General features: G+C 37.5%; 1 protein-coding gene across 2 annotated transcripts; it reads right to left on the bottom strand.

The window, feature by feature from the left end:
• Positions 1-32: 32 nt before the first annotated feature.
• On the bottom strand, positions 33-14,039 carry LOC122027321 (probable protein-S-isoprenylcysteine O-methyltransferase). Of its 2 annotated transcripts, none has more exons than XM_042586267.1 (6): positions 13,613-14,039; positions 13,177-13,420; positions 12,218-12,461; positions 638-766; positions 404-507; positions 33-335 (listed from the first exon to the last, which is right to left on the bottom strand). In XM_042586267.1, exons 2-5 carry the CDS (start codon positions 13,361-13,363, stop codon positions 417-419), a joined length of 651 nt encoding a protein of 216 aa, XP_042442201.1. In that variant the 5' UTR covers positions 13,364-13,420; positions 13,613-14,039; the 3' UTR covers positions 33-335; positions 404-416. The 2 variants fall into 2 exon arrangements, with proteins under 2 accessions (XP_042442201.1, XP_042442200.1); XM_042586266.1 differs by having other exon boundaries at positions 33-326; positions 13,613-14,034.
• Between the last annotated feature and the right edge of the window lie 5,057 nt (positions 14,040-19,096).

Here is a 19,096-nt window from a genome sequence, read left to right as displayed (position 1 = left end):
AAAATTACTCTAAAATAAAGTACAAACATATATTTCGGATAGTAAACAATAAGTAAAATATTATTTTAAGAAATGAGGATCTTGCAGCAGTTTGCTTTATCTGGTGCTCCAACAACCACACCCAAAGTCTAATCATCATATAAAAACTTATGAGTCTCTCCACAAACATTCAAACCAAAACATGAAACACACGACAAATTTCTGATTACAAGGTGACCTACTCGGAGGAAGTGAAAATGCGATGTGAATTATATTTTCTCTGTTGAATGTCATCGGCTGAGTAGAGTAGGCGTTGGTGATTCTGTTGCACTTCCATGCGTCGCAGCCTGCGCATACTAAGATTCATTGATGATCCGTAGGCTTAACAACATAATGGAAAATGAAGTACTCGAACATTACTCACGATATTACAGATTTTATCTAACAAAAGGAAGACCAGATGGCACTCTTCTTGCATATTCTACATACTGTGAACCGAAAAATTGCCTCAAGAAAAATTCTTCGTATCTGCTCGTCATTAAGGACTACTTGCCTTCTGAATAGTAGTTATCCAAGCAAAAATTATGCAGATCCATTGAATAATAGAAGCATAGAAATAAGCAAAGAATACAAAATAGTACTTTAACAAATAGGATACGGTATTCGCGTCGAGAAAAATCGCCAAAGGACAGTTATGAAACCGATGGTGGAGACTGGATTGCAGAGCATAACCTGTGTTCCAGCTGCCCAAATGAAGAATCCAGAGTAGCCAGGGTGGCGGATAAATCTGTTACTCAGGTATAGTGAAGATATAAGTAAATCATAGTCACTGGCTTTGATAACATGGGAAAATGGATGTAAGCAAGAGAAGCTATAGGGAAAATATGTTCTTGAAGAATGAACATTACTACATTATAGATCAATTTCCAGGGCTTTCAACTGATGACTTATTTTCTTTTGGGGCAAGTGATTAATGACCCTTGGTGCGTTTGGTTCAAGTCATCATATATAACTTTGGTTATATGATTATCAAGTAATCACATAATCATGATTATGGGAAATAAAACATAACCTAATGTTATTTGATTCAACCTAGATAATGTAATGAAAATTTATCTGTTTGAAGATTTTAATGAATAACTTGATTTAATATTTTATTATATTATCCTCTGTTACAAAACCAACTATACATATTTTTTTCTTTCTTTTTTAATTTTATTATTATTTTTTTTTAACTTTACAATTTTCTTCTTTTTACGTTTTTTTAATTTTTGTTTTTTTAGTTTGCGTTTTTTTATTTATTTACATTTTTTCTTTTGTTTTTTTTTTTTTTTTGAAGTTCGCTTTTTTTTTTTTTTGAAGTTTACGTTTTTTTTATTTTTTTAATTTACGTTTTTATTTATTTTTTTTTTAAATTTACATTTTTCCCTATTATTATTATTATTATTATTTTAAGTTTAAGTTATAAAAAATTTTATGGGTATTTTAGATTAAAAAATTTTGTTAACCCTGAAATCAAGAAAAACCTTACTTTTCTGAGATTTTCTGATTCAGGATTGCATGTCCCTTTTGTTGATGTGTCGAGCATAGATTATTACTCGGGAATCGCCGATTACTTAAATTAAACAGGATTTTCGTTGATAACCTTGTATAGATAACCAAGGTTATTAAGGATAACCCTCAATCAAACGCACCCTTAGGGAATGTTTGGTTCAAGTTATCACATATAATCTTAGTTATGTGATTACCTAGTAATCATATAACCAAGGTTATGGAGAATAAAACATAACCAAAAAATATTTGGTTAAATTTAGATAATGCAATAAAACCTCATTTGTTTGGAGGTTTTATACATAATCTAGCATGATATTTTACTGTATTATTCTTGGTTTAATAATGATAATATTATTATTATTAATAGTGATATATATATAAATAAATAAACTTGGATAATTTTTTTATTATTTTAGAATTTTTTAAGATAATTTTATTGGGTTTAGAATATATCTATCTAATTTATTCCAACTATAGCTAGGAGCTGATTGATTTAATTAACTATATTTAAAAATAAAAAACAAAAAAAAATACCGATCATCTTCCTCCTCTTCTCTGTTGTTGTCATCCATTTGCTGTTGCCACCTGTCACTGTTGTAAGGAACTATAGCGCTAAATACGCTGAAAAGCGTAGCGAAAAAATAAATTTCTATCCAGAAGTTTCATGCAAATGAAACCATATACTAAGTTTTGTTCAAAGATATATATCTTTGTTGCGTGCCCTTCGCAATCCCGACAACAACGTTTCTTTAGGATGTAAATCTCAACGCGATCAACATGTCCGCACCTCTACGGTATCCACACGAACACGTTCTCTGCCTGTCTCACGAACTCATGAAATGGAGAAAGAAACAACCAAAGGTTGTGCTAGCAACCTCTTGCGGAAGTTTCGGCCAAGAGCGGAAGAAGGAAGAAGAGCAAAAACCAAGAAGAACACATCACCCAAAAGGTCACTTCATCTATATAAGGTGACTTCACAAACGGGTTACTTTACCAAATAGGTTACTTTATCAAAAAGGTTATTTCACCTAAAGGTTACTTTTACAAATGACTTTTGTATTCATCTAATGAATACAAAAATATTTTTGTCTCTCGATCTTCCTTTTGATTAATGATATATTAATCTCTATTAATATTCATTAATCTTAATGGGTTGGGTTTAGAATATTGGATTAACCATTAACCCAATAAGTCATTAACTCAATAAACCAATGAGTATAACCCATTACTCAATAAGTCTAATCTGAATCCATTCGAGTCTAACTCAATGTGTATAATTCGGATTAAACTTAACCTCATAATCCATCTCCAAATCAACATGTTCTTTGTGTGTGACCCAATAAGCTCTCGTAACGTTGACAATATATCTAAAACCATTTTAGATACATAAGCAATGAGTGACATCTAGCAATGCATCATTGCTACCCAAGTGATAAGAATGTCGAGATCCGACCTAACCTTTCTGTATCTATTATCTTGTATGACTCAATCCTTCCATCTTTGATGTCTAGATTTATCAATGAGGCATAGAACGTGTCATCATCTTATCAATCTTTGTGTTTCTTGATCTCTAAGTAGATACACTCAATCAAATAAACTCAATATCACATATTGACTCATTTGAACATGGTCATGCATTCTTGAGTCCTACTAATCAAGGGGCTCACAGATATCACTTCCGTTATATGGAAGGGATAGATTTCATCTACATCATTCACATCCCTCCGCATAACTTATTGCATACCCAATGATCGACTTTATAGTCCACCTTGTTACATATGACGTTTGTCGATACCAAAATGCACAACTCCTTATGTAGAGAACCGTAGTGACTTCAAATCTAAAGACTATTCATACTAATAGTCATATGAGAATGTTTATGACACTCATATAACGATCCATGAAACATTCTCATGGCGGGTCATTCAGTATGTATTCTCTAATATATACCCATGTGTCAACCTGATATCTCATATCCGTGACTTGTGAGATTAAGTCATCCGTTGACCTACATGCTAGTCTCAACGCATTAATATTATCCTTGCATATTAATGCTTGACTAGGAATAGTTAAGAGTAATATTCTATGTATATTTACAATATCTCACTATCAATTCAACCAATTGATATATTGTAAATTAGAACCTCCTACTCTAATATATTATTATACTTATTCATTCGGCACTAAATTGAAATAAATATAATAATCAACTTTGGTTTTTTTTAAAAATATGATACAAAAGGAACCTTTTACAATCATCTCATAATTGGTACTAGGGCTAATACTAACAATTTCCCACTAGCACTAGTGTCAATCACTGAAATATCTAATACCCAGTGACATAGTATGACCACGTGCTTCCTCTATGCCAAAGCCTTAGTCAAGGGATCCGCAATGTTAGCATCGGTCGGTACTCTGCATATCCTCACATCTCCTCTATCGATAATCTCTCAAATGAGATGGAATTGTCGTAGTATATGTTTGGATCTATAGTGAGAACGAGGTTCCTTAGCCTATGCAATTGCCCCATTGTTATCATAATAGAGATCTATTGGGTTCGGTATACTAGGAACAATGCCAAGCTCGGCAATAAACTTCCTAATCCAAATTGCCTCATTTGCTGCAGCTGAAGCAATAATATACTCGGCCTCTATTGTAGAATCAGCGACTGTATCCTTCTTTGAACTCTTCCAGCTCACAGCACCACCATTTAAACAAAATACATACCCTGACTGAGATCTGTAATTACCCTTATCTGTTTGGAAGCTAGCATCAATGTAACCCTTTACAGCAAACTCTTCATCGCCTCCAAAGATCAAGAAATAATCTTGAGTTCTTCTCAAGTACTTAAGAATATTCTTGACTGTTGTCCAGTAACCTTCACCTGGATCTGACTGATATCTGCTCGTCATGCTTAATGCATACGAGACATCTGGGCGAGTACAAAGTATGGCGTACATGATAGACCCTAGAGCAGATGCATAAGGAATCTGATACATGCGGTCCCTTTCTTCCTTAGAAGAAGGGCATTGAGTGTTCGAAAGACTCACACCATGTGACATCGGCAGGAATCCCTTCTTGGAATGTTGCATGGCAAAACATTTAAGCACCTTGTCAATATATGTACTCTGACTTAGACCAAACAATCTCTTAGATCTATATATATAGATCTTGATGCCTAAAATGTAGGCTGTTTCACCTAAATCCTTCATTGAGAAACAATTCCCAAGCTATCTCTTCACTGACTGAAAAGTAGGGATATCATTTCCAATGAGAAGTATGTCATCTACATGCAATATAAGAAAGATGACTGTGCTTCCACTAATCTTCTTGTAGACACAAGGTTCATTTTCATTCTTAATGAAACCAAACGCTTTGATCGCATCATCGAATCGAAGATTCCAGCTTCTAAAAGCTTGCTTTAATCTATATATAGATCGTTGCAACTTACATACCTTTTCAACATGCTCTGAATCTACAAACCCCTCAAGTTGTGTCATGTACACATCCTCGAGTAGATTTCTATTAAGAAATATGATTTTGACATCTATCTGTCAGATCTCATAATCATAGTAAGCAGCAATAGCAAGCATGATCCGAATGGACTTTAGCATCGCAACTAGTGAAAAGGTTTCATCATAGTCTATACCATGAATCTGCTTGAATCGTTTAGCCACCAATCTACCTTTATAGGTATGCACATACCCATCCATGTCAGTCTTCATTTTGAAAACTCACTTACACCCAATGGATTTGATCCCTTCAGGAGGATCAACCAAAGTCCATACTTGGTTAGTATACATGGATTCCATTTCGGATCTCATGGCCTCTAACCATTTTTCATAATCTGGCCCTGTACAGCTTCCTGATAAGATGTAGGCTCGTTGAGACCAACTAGCACAACATCACCGTTGTCAGACAAGAGAAAAGAATATCTTTCAAGTTGATGACGAGTCCTATCAGATCTGCGTAGAGCTTGTGCTACTTGAATAGGTTGTTGCTCCACAACTTCTTGTGGTGTAAAAATATCATGATCCACAATATCTTGTGGTACCTGTTCAGTTTCCATTAAGGTTTTGGTACTAGTTTATGTATCTTGAATTTCTTCAAGATCAACATAACTCCCACTAGTTTTTCTAGAAATAAATTCCTTTTCTAGAAAGACACCAGTTCTGACAATAAACACTTTGCCTTGTGTGGGATTATAAAAGTAATATCCCTTTATTTCCTTAGGATATCCTATAAAGTAGCACTTGTCTGATTTGGATCCTAGTTTATCTGAGACTTGTCGTCGAACGTAAGCCTCACATCTCTAAATCTTCATGAAAGATATCTTAGGACTCTTTCCAGTGCATATTGTATATGGTGTCTTTATGACAGTAGTGCATGTCCCCATAAGGAAGTAGGAAGTTCTGTTTGGCTCATCATCGATCGTACCATATCTAATAAAGTACGATTTCTCCTTTCTGATACATCATTCCATTGTGGTATGCTAGGTGGAGTAAGTTGAGATATGATCTCACACTCAACGAGATGGTCATGAAATTCTTGGCTAAGATATTCCCCACCTCGATCTGATTAAAGCATCTTAATACGCTTACCAAGTTGGTTTTATACTTTATTCTTGAATTCTTTAAACTTTTCAAAGGATTCTGACTTGTGTCTCATCATATACACGTAGTCATATCTACTAATATCATCAGTGAAAGTAATGGAGTAATGATAGCCTCCTCTAGCTGTTATTATGAAATGGTCGCATACATCAATATGTATGAGTCAAAACAAGTCATTAGCTCTTTCACTATGTCCACTAAATGGTGTTTTGTCATCTTGCCTTGAAGACAAGATTTGCATACCTCATATGACTCAAAATCAAATGAGTCCAAAAGTTCATCCTTATGGAGTTGGGATATGCGACTCTCATTTATGTGACTTAAGCTACAATGTCAGAGATATGTTTGGTTTAAATCATTAAAATTGAACCATTTGGTATTTATGTTATAGATTGGGCTGTCAAAGTCTAGAACATAAAGTCCATTCACGATATGTGCACTATAATAGAACATTTCATTGAAAATAAACAAAACAACATTTGTCATTTATTACAAATGAGAATCCTTTTCTGTCCAAACAAAAAACAGAGATGATGTTCTTAATTAAGACAGACATATAACAACACTATTCAAGTTCTAAAACAAGCCCAGTGGACAAAGATAAAGAATATATTCCTACAGCTATAGTAACAACTCTTACACTATTGCCTACTCGTAGGTCCACTTCGCCCTTTGTCAAAGATCTACTATTTGTCAGCCCCTGCACATTAGTATAAATATGAGATCCACAACCGATATCTAATATCCATGAAGAAGAAATAGATAAATTGACTTCTATAACATTTATACCTGAGGCAGAAGTCTCACTTTTCTTTCGTTTCACTTCCTTTAGGTACAACTTGCAATTCCGCTTCCAATGCCCGTTTTCACCATAAGCAAGTTCCTTCCTTAGCAACCCCACCTTTGGGTTTCAATGCATTAGTCTTGCCCTTGCCTTTGGCTTGGGTCTTACCCTTACCTTTAGGCTTCTACTTGCCTTTGCCCTTAGGCACCATCAAAATGGTATTACATTTTGCCTTCTTAAGGTTGAGTTTAGTAGTTCTCAACATGCTCAACATCTCAGACAATGGCTTGTCAATTTCATTCATATTATAATTCATGACAAATCGACTGTATGTTTCAAGCAATGATTGCAAAATAAGGTCAATGGTCAATTCTTGGCCTAGTGGAAATTCCAATCATTGTAGGTTCTCCACATACACGATCATTTTGAGCACATAAGGCCCTACGAGACTTTCTTTTTGCATTCTGCATTGAAATAGAGCTTTGGAGACCGTCTTACTTGTCCTTGATATAGTTGTCTAAGATGTTCAACCATATCATAAGCATCCATGTTCTCATGTTGTTTTTGAAGCTTAGAGTTCATGGTGACGAGCATAAGGCATGATACATCTAATGCATCATCTTGATGCTTCTTATAAGCATCCTTATCAGCTCTAGTGGCAGTCATGGGGGGTGCTTCAGGAATGAGCTGCTCTAGGATGTACAATTTTCTTTCTTGCTTGAGAACTATTTTCAGATTTCTGTACCAGTCCAGGAAGTTAGTTCCATTAAGCTTGTCCTTATCAAAGACAAATCGTAGAGAGAGAGTATTCGACGTATTTGACGACATGGTGATCTACAACAATAAAATACAGAAATAAATATCATATTTAGGTCATTTAATTAGGTCTTTAATTAAATTATTCTCCCACTGAATTATAAAGCTTTGGTAGGAGCAAGTCATAGATGTGGTGTTACCCACACTACTAGCTCCAAGTCCAATCGTGTTGACATTCATGTGGGACAAGATCCATATTATACCTCATGTTGAGTTAGCTTTGGCTAATCGCCTAAGACTTAGTATAACATAGGTAGGCAACGTTTATCAATTACATCATATGTAACTCTTGTATAATTTGGTGAACAAGATTATTTGTTCATTTGTCCATCTTATGAAATCCACATTATAACTCATCTTGAGTTAGCTTTGGTCAATCGTCCAAGACTAGTATAATTTGAATTTCATCATATGTGATATGTCTCTAAGTTCTCAACTTAGTTAACTCACACCCAAAGTTTAATAGTCGGGCATCACAATTATTTTGTCGCACTCTAGCAAGATAAATCGAGTCACTTTACTTTGGCAAAACCTGACTACAATTGATTGAGCTAGAAGTGAGTACCAAACTTTGGTAGGTATATATAAAAGAGACCTAATCATGATTAAACTATACATGCATCGCATAGTATATCATGGCATACATCACATATATATGCATCAAATAAAATGTGACATGGTTATGACCCCATTTTCTATCATCCTCTCAAGCCAATGAGAAGATCATAAGGTCAACCTAGGTCAGAGCATCTTCTCCAAGTGCTTCCACAGTTGTCGTGTGCTGTTGTCCTTATCCCTTTTCACCGTCGTCCAGTAGACTTATTCTTCTCTAATTTGTACATTACAAAACCTAAAGAAATCTTGAGTTACATTCGAGGGTAGTCTAAATTTACAACAAGAAAGAAAAGGGAGAGGCACGACACGCAGACCATATTATGAATTACTGCACACATCCAATCACATCGGAGTTAAGGATCATAACCATGCACCATGTCACATAACATTCATAATATTTTATGACATAAAATCTACTATGATTTAAACAAAGACTTATGAGTGACAATGTCACGGTGGTCCCGCTAGCCGGTTAGCGGACGAGGGTCAAGGAGGCAGTGTCCCTTGCAGGGTGAGGGGGCAGCGCCCCAGAAGTTGCATACTCATTGTATGAGTTGCTGCCATGCCCGAGACCCCGCTACCCACAAAATTTTAGCCGAGACTGTTGGCCTAAATATTACTCATAATCACGTAAATCATAGTAAAATCTCATACATTTCTATATCACATATCAAAATCTACTATAACTTAGTATATGTCTTTGCAAGTGGCTTTGATACCACTGTAAAGAACTATAGCACTAAACACGCCGAAAAGCGTAGCGGAAAAATAAGTTCCTATCCAGAAGATCCATGCAAAGGAAATCATATACTAAGTTTTGTTAAAAGATATATACCTTTGCTGCGTGCCCTTCGTAATCACGACAGCAACGTTTCTTTAGGATGTAGATATCAGCGCGATCAACACGTCCGTTCTCCGCCCATCTCACGAACTCATGAAATGGAGAAAGAAACAACCAAAAGTTGTGCTAGCAACCTCTTGTGGAAGTTTCGGACAAGAGTGGAAGGAAGAAAAGCAAAAACCAAGAAGAACACATCACCCAAAAGGTCACTTCATCTATATAAGGTAAGGTCACTTCATCTATATAAGGTGACTTCACAAAAGGGTTACTTTACCAAATAAGTTACTTCACCAAAAGGTTACTTTACCAAAAAGGTTACTTCACCTAAAGGTTACTTTTACAAATGGCTTTTATATTCATCCAATGAATACAAAAATATTTTTGTCTCTTAATCTTCCTTTTGATTAATGATATATTAATCTCTATTAATATTCATTAATCTTAATGGGTTGGGTTTAGAATATTGGATTAACCATTAACCCAATAAGTCATTAACTCAATAAACCAATGAGTATAACCCATTACTCAATAAGTCTAATCTGAATCCATTCGAGTCTAACTCAATGTGTATAATTCGGATTAAACTAAACCTCATAATCCATCTCCAAATCAACATGTTCTTTGTGTGTGACCCAATAGGCTCTTGTAACATTGGCAATGTATCTAAAATCATTTTAGATACATAAGCAATGAGTGACATCTAGCAACGCATCATTACTACCCAAGTGATGAGAATGTCGAGATCTCTAACCTTTCCGTGTCTATTATCTTGTATGACTCAATCATTCTATCATTGATATCTAGATTTATCAATGAGGCATAGAACGTGTCATCATCTTATCAATCTTTGTGTTTCTTGATCTCTAAGTAAACACACTTGATCAAATAAACTCAATATCGCATATTGACTCATTTGAGCATGGTCATGCATTCTTGTGTCCTACTAATCAAGGGGCCCACAGATATCACTTCCGTTATATGGAAGGGATAGATCTCATCTACATCACTCACATCTCTCCGCATAACTTATTGCATACCCAATGATCGACTTTATAGTCCACCTTGTTACAGGTGACATTTGTCGATACCAAAATACACAACTCCTTATGTAGAGAACCGTAGTGACTTCAAGTCTAAAGACTATTCATACTAATAGTCACATGAGAATGTTTATGACACTAACAAAACGATCCATGAAACATTCTCATGGCGGGTCATTCAGTATGTATTCTCTAATATATACTCATATGTCAACCTGATATCTCATATCCATGACTTGTGAGATTAAGTCATCCGTTGACCTACATATTAGTCTCAACGTATTAATATTATCCTTGCATATTAATGCTTGACTAGGAATAATTAAGAATAGTATTCTATGTATATTTACAATATCTCACTATCAATTCAACCAATTAATATGTTGTAGATTAAAACCTCCTACTCTAAGACATTATTATACTTATTCATTCGAATTGAAATAAATAAAATAATCAACTTTGCCTTTTTTTGAAATATGATACAAAAGGAGCCCTTTACAATCATTTCATAATTGATACTAGGGCTAATACTAACAGTTGCTTGTCACCCACCACCCACTATTGCTCGCTACTTGCCACCCACTGCCCACCGCCGCTACCACCTCTGGCCGCCACACTGCCGCAGCCCACCGCCTGCTACTGCAGCTACAGTTGCTGCCACTTCCGCCGCCCAATGCCCATTGTCGCCCGCTGCCCAATGCCCACTACCGCCACCTCTGGCCACCACGAAGCTTCAAGGCGATTTGGCTTCACAGCGATCTGCACGCATGAAGGAATGCAACATCGCTGCCTACCGCACCGCCCCACCCCGTTGCCAATCCGACACCTCCTGCCGCCCACTGTCGTCAGTCGTCGCCCACTCTTGCCACCCGCCACTGCCACCTCCAGCCACCGCTCCACTGCACACCACATGAAGCTTTGCAACGAACCTCATTTTGCGCTTCCATGGGTAATTTCGGGAAAAAAATTGCTTAACCTCCGGAATCGAGAAAAACCTTAGGTGACCCCTTGGTTTTCTAATTCCGGGTTCGATGCCGAGATTGATGACGTTTGCTGATGTTTCGGAATCGAAAAAAATTTTAGAATCTAGAGAAACCTTGAACCAAACACGATTATCCTAGATTACCGTAGAAGGATAACCTTGATTATCTGTGATATCCTTGAACCAAACATGCCCTTAAAAGAATAGCAATCTAAGATAAGTCAAGAAATTGATGCCCAAGATATGAGACTATGAGTTGAATCACCGGCCCTTCGAGGAGATTCAGATAACCAAATGGGGAAAATGATTAGTCATCTAAATCATAATTGAGCATTTGCAAAGATATCTCCGGCTGTTTGCTTTAATCAGATGAACTCAATATTAAATCAAAGACACCTAGTTTGCTTGATTAGATAAGACAATTTTTATCAATAAATGAATAGTTGCAATGGAAGGGCATTATTTTATTTAAATGAACAACCGTGTCTTAAGGATTGATGAGAAGTCTAGGTAGTGTCATTCTAAACACAAGGGATGTTCTCATTTTATTACTAGTGACAACATTGCATAGAACTCAGTGGAGGTTAAAATTGACGTGATTTGCCCATGATAATGATAAATAATGTCTTACAAATTAAGAATTAATATGTAGGAAGAACAAATTGTATGAAGTTTCAAACTAGCACAGTATTCTATTACCCGAATATTTTTTTTTTAAATAAATTGCACTTCCATATCCTTTCAGCTTTAGTTATCAAGTTGTCCTACACCTGTTAAGGATCATATATCAAAAGTCTGTTATATGCATAACTCATTTCTTATTCATAAAAAAATATTAAAAGTCCTACCAGTTAATCAATAGAATGATAAATATATTGTTGCTTGAGCCAACTACAACAAATTAAGAGTATATTCTCTAATTTTGGTGCTAAAATTAGACATAACAAAGTGCAGCCTCAAATAACAAGCCATCATAATTTCCAGTCTAATTACCTGTAAATACCATGAGTAATCAATTCATGGTCATCTTCATGATTTCTTCTAATCATATGTGTGAAAGACTGGCCAGCAGTAAGAACAGCAGCTTTACGAATAAACTCTCCAAATAGTACCATCAAAAGTCCAATACTACTAACCCACCAATGCTCTTTCAGACTTGGAAATAAGAGAGACTCTATAGCATATTCCAGCAGTGCACAAGTCATCGCAATTACATAATTCTTGCTAATCAAAAGGGCTTCACAATAAGCATATTAATGAGTTAATCTCTCAGAATGAATTTGAAAGAAAATCACAAGAATAACAACATTTAGTACTTTCAATTTCATGAAGCATAGATGAGCATACACAGAGACCCATAGGGGTACAATATGAAGAAAAAAAAAGAGGATTATTTCAGCACAAGCAAAATATCTTGGATAATGGAATTATCAAACAAGATAACAAGTTCCAGAACTTAAGAAGCGCAGATGCCTTACAAGATTATGTGCTCACATCCTTCATAAATATATTACAAATCTCAATCATTATCACTTGAATGAAAAGCCAGCAAGAGTAAGAAACAATTCATCGATTATAGATGTTTGTAATTTGAACAAGAAAAAAATTATAACAAAAGAGGGTCACTTCTTGCAATGGAAAATTCTACGGCATCATTAAACCCAGAAACCAATAAAGTGAAATACCAAAAAAACAGACAAAAAAAGGAAGAAACCCCAACAATTCAAGTCAAAATTATGTTAAATCTCATGCATTTATCCCTAGACAACCATATTTGAATCCAAACATATATACCAAACTAGAAATTGTTTATTGCAACAAGAACAAACTTTTTACTGTCCAACAATTCTTAGATACAAAGATGTATTTGTATTCCTCCAATAACAAGCGCAAAAACTAACAACTCAGATGTATAAACAGTGAGAGAAAAAGAGAAAGAATAGAGCACTCACAGCTGAGGGTGACATTGGACCGGCCGTGGAAGAAGATAGCAAGCATGTACTCAGAGGAGTGGAAAAAGATGACAGCAACAAGGAACCCCAATACCTGCCAGGAAGCTGTGCTGGTCATCGGAGCTGCCAACATTAAATCGTACACCAAGGCTCTGATATTCGGAACTCCTCCGATTAGATGCAGCATCAGGAAAACGATTACATGGCTAGGGTTACTTTACCCTCGGCTTCCATGTTTCTATATCTACATATGCATGTAAGGCAATCTCAGAAAAAAAACGAAGCAAGGAAATTTCTTGAAATGAACTAACAATTCGGAACTGACCACATAAACACATTCAAGACATAAATCACACAATTTGACTCGACAAAGTATTGCCTAAAACAATTGGAAAAAATTGGGAGAAAGGAGAACACTTAAAGGCTTAAGTTTTACTTGCTATTCAGTTCCACCCTTCGGTAGGTTCAAGTGATGAATGCTTCTGGGACCAAAATGGAGAAACACAGCGAATGGACGAAGAACAATTGATGAGGCAACTCTATTTAGTCTCAAGCCAATAAAACAAGCACCACAGATCGTCCAGCAACACTGCTCGTCTGAGCTTCACATGCACTCGCTTCGCGCTGGTTAACTCCTTGTTGGATCGAAGCTGCGCTTCACACCATGACCAACCAAAACAACAGCGGAAGCTTTCAACAATTGGCCGAGCAAGTCGCGCTGCCTCGCCGGTGGATGAAGAAAGCGAGCGGTGCTTATGAAGGCAGCGACGGCGTCGGCCAGAGCACACAACGAACACGAAGAGATGAGGGATTGTAGACGCAGGGTAGGTCATTACGTCAACATTCGGGAAATGACGAAGGACCAGATTCACCTGGTCCGCCACCCGACCCGGCCTAACCTAACCGAATCAACGAACTCAAACAACCCGAGCAACCCCCTTCAATTTGATAGACTCCAACGTAAAAGCAATTTACTGAGCGTGAGCCAGTTTGACTATTATCCCTTTCATATACCTAGATTTCAAAATATCCCAATCCCAAAACATATTCCCAAAATATTTCCTCGTTCGCTTCATACTATAAACAGAACTAACTTCGAATAAAAATCAATATTGATCGTATCCGGAAATGAAGTCAGATGGACCGTCGAATGAGATTGTAAAAATATTAATTGAATTATGATGTTTTGGAGAGGAGTATACTAAGTTAGTTTTTATGTTGATCAAGTCGTCAGAAATTCGCTGGTCAATGCTACCTGCAGCCAGTGACTGAGTTATCCCCGACCCTGGAACTCAGAGACTCGAGCCAAATCCAACAAATATATGAGTAATAGGTTAATAATATAATAATGAAATAAATGAGGGGCGAGTATGGAAAACGTACCCTAGCCCAGGCCGCGCCCTCGGATGGGACGTTACTCGAGTTGTTGTGCCCCCGGTCCCTAGAACCCCGAGGCTCGAGGCAGATCCAACGAATATATGAGTAACATGTTAGTGCAATATTCCCTAGGTCAAAGTTAACCTGGTTGACTAAGCTTGAGTCTTGATGTTTGGATTTCGATATTTGACAATACATGAAGACAGTACATGGAGATTACAGGTGCAATTGTTCATGTGGGGGGATTGTTGGTACAATTCCCCTTTGGTCAAGGTTGACCAGTTTAGTGAAGAAGAGTCAAGTAGGTCAAGGTTGACCAGATACTTGACTGGGAAAGTCCTAACTGGAAGGTTAGGCAGAAGAAAAATTCTGGTGAGTGATGTCAGGTGAAAGTCCTAGTGAGTGAAGCTAGGCAGAAGAAAAGTCCTGGTGAGTAAAGCCAGGTGAAAGACCTAGTGAGTGAAACTAGACAGAAAGGAAGTCCTAGTGAGTGAAGTCAGGCAGTTGGGAAAATCTTGGTGAGTGAAGCCAGGTGGAAGACCTACTGAGTGAAGCTAGGCAGTATGAAAATCCTAGTGAGTGAAGCTAGGTGAAAGTCCTAGTGAGTGAAGCTAGGCAAGTAGAAATCCAGATAGGTCAAGGGTGACCAGACATCTGGTGAAAGTCCAAGTGGGTCATGAAGGACCGAACACTTGGCACAAGACGGTAAGTCCAAGTGGGTTATGGAGGATCGGACACTTGGCACAAGACGGTAAGTCCAAGTGGGTCATGGTTGACTTGACATTTGGCAAAGAGAAAGTCCAGATGAGTCAAAAGTTGACCGAACTCTTAGCGGTCATAAGTCTAATAGGAAGTTGGCATGGAACTAGGAAGTTCGGACGTAGTAAACTTTCGAAGGTCATAACTTTTGACTCGAATATCGGAATGAGGTGATCTCGGATGCGAAACGAAACTAATTTCAAGCTCTATCCAGTTTTCTTCTTTCCAATCGATTGGCCAATTGATTGGGGGGGTTCAATCGATTGGTTGACGCGAATTCGTGTAGAAATGGGCTGAATCGATTGGGTAATCGATTGAAACTTCCCCAATCGATTAGGAGAATTTTTGAGCGAACAATGAGCTTCCGAATCGATCCGTTGATCGATTGAAAACCTCCAATCGATCGCGCAATCGATTGGGAGGCTGGAAAATCATGCGATAGCTCTGGAAATCGCGCGAGACACGTTGAATTGATTGGGCAATCGATTCAAGTGTTTTCCAAGAGCACATAGGCACTTTGGATCGATCAACCGATCGATCCAAAGCCTCCCCAATCGATTGGGAGCAATCCAATCGATTGAGATTCAATCGTTGGCGCGGATAAAGCCGTTGGCGAGCATTTTTCTGCGCAGTTCTTCATCTCTTCTCCATGGGCGATCACAGCAGCTCTCCACAGCGATCTTTTCTTCCACACCGCTAGTTCTTGAAGGTTCTTGGAGGCTCATCCAAGTGCAACAAGAAGAAGAAGAAGCTAGGGTTTTCATTGTAATTTTGTAAGATTCATTTGTATTTTGCTTCTTTCTTTCTCATTGTTGTATTGTGAGGTTGTAAGGCTTCTCCGCCTTCGGTAGTTACCGAGAAGGAGTGTTTTTATAGTGGAGGGTGCGTGAGTGTGTGGATCCTTGGACTAGTCACCTCTTCTTGAGGTGGATACCAAGTAAATCCCTAGAGTTAGCGTTGTTGTTTGTGTTTCTTGTATTTCCGCTGCACATCATCCCAAGAAGCGAGCAACGACGAGCACGACGATCTATTCACCCCCCCCCCCTCTAGCTACATTTCGACCCTAACATAACAGGCTAATAATATAATAATGAAATAAATGAGGAGCGAGTATGGAAAACGTACTTTGGCCGGGGGGCCCTCGAATGGGACGCTGCTCGAGTTGTTGTGACCCAGAAGAGCAGATGATGCCGAGCTGAAGAGCTGGATCTAACGACGAGGAGCCATACGCGGTGGCACAAAACCTAATGCGACCTTGGCACGCAGTCCGAGTTATAACACCGGTGCACAAGCCGAGATAAGACATCGACACGTAGATCGGGATAAAATATCAGCTCGCGGACCGAGATATGAAATCGACACGCATGCCGAGATACAATGGACACACCCAAATAAGACAATGAGGTGAGGATCGAAATGTAGCCTCGGCTCGAAGGCCGGAACTCAACAAAGACGGAACATGATCAGATCGACGTCCATTGGCGACGAGGGTTCGAAGGCCCGACCCCCATCGAAGGCCCGACCCCCATCGAAGGCATACGACAATGCAGACGGTCCAGTGGTGGAATAAAATGAGGCGATAAGAGAGGCAGTGCTTGGTTGTCCGACGGTCCGAAAGGCGGCGGCCGGTGGTTGTGGGCGCCGGTGTGCCAAGGAAGAGGAAAGCAGCAGACATGGCAGCGGCTTGACTCGCAGCAGCGGCCGGTGGAGGCCAGCACAGTGGAGGAGATGACGAAGGGCGGTGTCAGCGCTATTGAGGACGTGCGAGGGAGGGGACAAGGAAGAGGAAAGCGGTGGCGTGCAAAGAGGGAGAAGAGGGGTGGCTCGGCTGCGGCTGAGGCTCCGGCGAGAGGAGGAAAAGAAGAGGAGCGACTGCGAGTCGGTCCGGTGGTGGCGTCACGAGGAGGAGAGGGAGAGGAGTGATGGTGTTGCTGTCGGCGGCATGGTGGGCAACGTCCGAAGCCCTCCACCGATAGGGGTGTAATCGAGCCGAGCCGAGCCGAACTCTTGGATGTTTGAGTTTGGCTCGTTTATAATCGAGTTGAGCTCGAGTTTTATTTAACGAATATATTCATGGCTCACGAGTTTATTCGAGCTTTTATCGAGCTTAATAAATATAAATTATAAATTAAAATATTCATTAAAAATTAAATTATATATTTTAAAAAATATATAATATTCTTGTTAAAATTTATAATTTTATTCTAATAAATAAATTTAATATATTTGTCTATGTTTTTCATAAGTAGAGTATAAAATTTATAAATTCAATATCAAAACTATTATTTTTTTTATTTAAAAGTTGATTTATGAGCTTAACGAACATGTTCACGAGCTAACGAGCCGAATATTATGAAACTTGAGCTTGGTTTGTTTATCTTAACGAGCCTCATTAAACGAGCTCAAACGAACTTTTATCGAATCGAAGTTCGAATGGCTCACGAGCGACTTGGCTCATTTACACCCTTATCCACCGACGAAAATGGCAGCGGCATCCGCGAGGTCTCAGTGAAGGAAGGGACGAAGGCTCGGTTGCAACGTGAAAAGGGAGAGAGAGAGAGAGAGAGAGAGAGAGGCGACTACTAACTGAAGGCGGCAGCGACGGCGTGCGTGTGGTGCCAACGTTCCTCAGGCGGGAGAGAGAATGGCGGGGAAAATCCACGAAGAAGAGAAAAAAAACCCTCTTTACTCAATGTCTCCCTTTCCTTCTTAAACCCTGAACAATATAAAATAGAAAGTGCCCCTCCTCTCCCCTCTAATTCCACCTCTACCTTTAACCTATATCCGTATCAAATATATTTATGAAAATTTTCATATTTATGTTCATAGAATAAATAAAATAGTAAATTAAATTGAAATCACATCTTCAATTTTTTATTTTATCTATTTAAAAATTTGTCACTCTTAATTTATACAATATATAAAGAAATAAATGCATTAAAGTGATTTTAGAAGTATATTAATTTAATTTATAATGATTCAAAACTCTATGTACATCAGCTTTCTTTCGAAATTACTTAATATATCTATACCATTTGACAAATTGACAGTTTAATATCTTTGGAATTAAGAAAGTTGAGGAACCATGTTAGTTAATGAAGATCTTTATCCTAATCCTTATAAGGAACTTACTATAAATTTTATCCAGCTTTTACAAATTTAAAAACTCATTACTCTTAATTTATTCTATAGATACGATGACATAAATAAATTTTAAAATTTTAAAATATATTAATTTTAATTTAAAGTGATTGAATCAAACTAATTAGATCTTTCAAAAATATGCTAAAAATTGTTAGCTAAAAATTATTTTCATAAATTTCTTAGTTTAAGCGTAAAAATCCACCTAACGGGCCAATGAATATTTATATTTTTATTTATACTCCTACTGTATGTAGTATTTTTACGAATTATTTCATTTCAAAAGGTTTAAGATATATATCTATATATAATTTTATTATTCCGCGCATCCATTCAACCAACCTGTGAGTACCTAGTGTATTTTTTAAAAAATTTTATTTCTTTTAACTTAAACACTTAGGCTACGTTTGGTTGGGTGTAATGTAATCTAGCTTGTAATGTAATCAAATTTATAATGTAATGTAATCTTGATTACATTACTACGTTTGGAAATGTAATGTATGTAATATTTGATTACAAGGATGATTACATTCTTTTATTTGATATCTATTATTTTTTATCAGGAATGTAATTTGTATTATTATAAAATGACAAAAATGTCCTATGACCTCTACTAACGGTCGACCGGCGGTGGCGGCCGGCG

This window comes from Zingiber officinale, chromosome 10A, assembly GCF_018446385.1.
Source record: "Zingiber officinale cultivar Zhangliang chromosome 10A, Zo_v1.1, whole genome shotgun sequence".
NCBI lineage: Eukaryota > Viridiplantae > Streptophyta > Magnoliopsida > Zingiberales > Zingiberaceae > Zingiber > Zingiber officinale.
The sequence above is the reverse complement of the archived record's forward strand: the minus strand, read 5'-3'. Positions and strand labels throughout refer to the sequence as shown.

Bases quoted from the DNA above. Each gene is read 5' to 3' on its own strand.
- LOC122027321 (XM_042586267.1), bottom strand. From the start codon at position 13,363: ATGCTGCATCTAATCGGAGGAGTTCCGAATATCAGAGCCTTGGTGTAC. The intron at 12,462-13,176 runs GTGAGTGCTCTA...CTTATTGTGAAG, and splicing joins GTCCAATGTCACCCTCAGCT to CCCTTTTGATTAGCAAGAAT. The intron at 508-637 runs GTATCCTATTTG...AATGACGAGCAG, and splicing joins TTTTTCTCGACGCGAATACC to ATACGAAGAATTTTTCTTGA.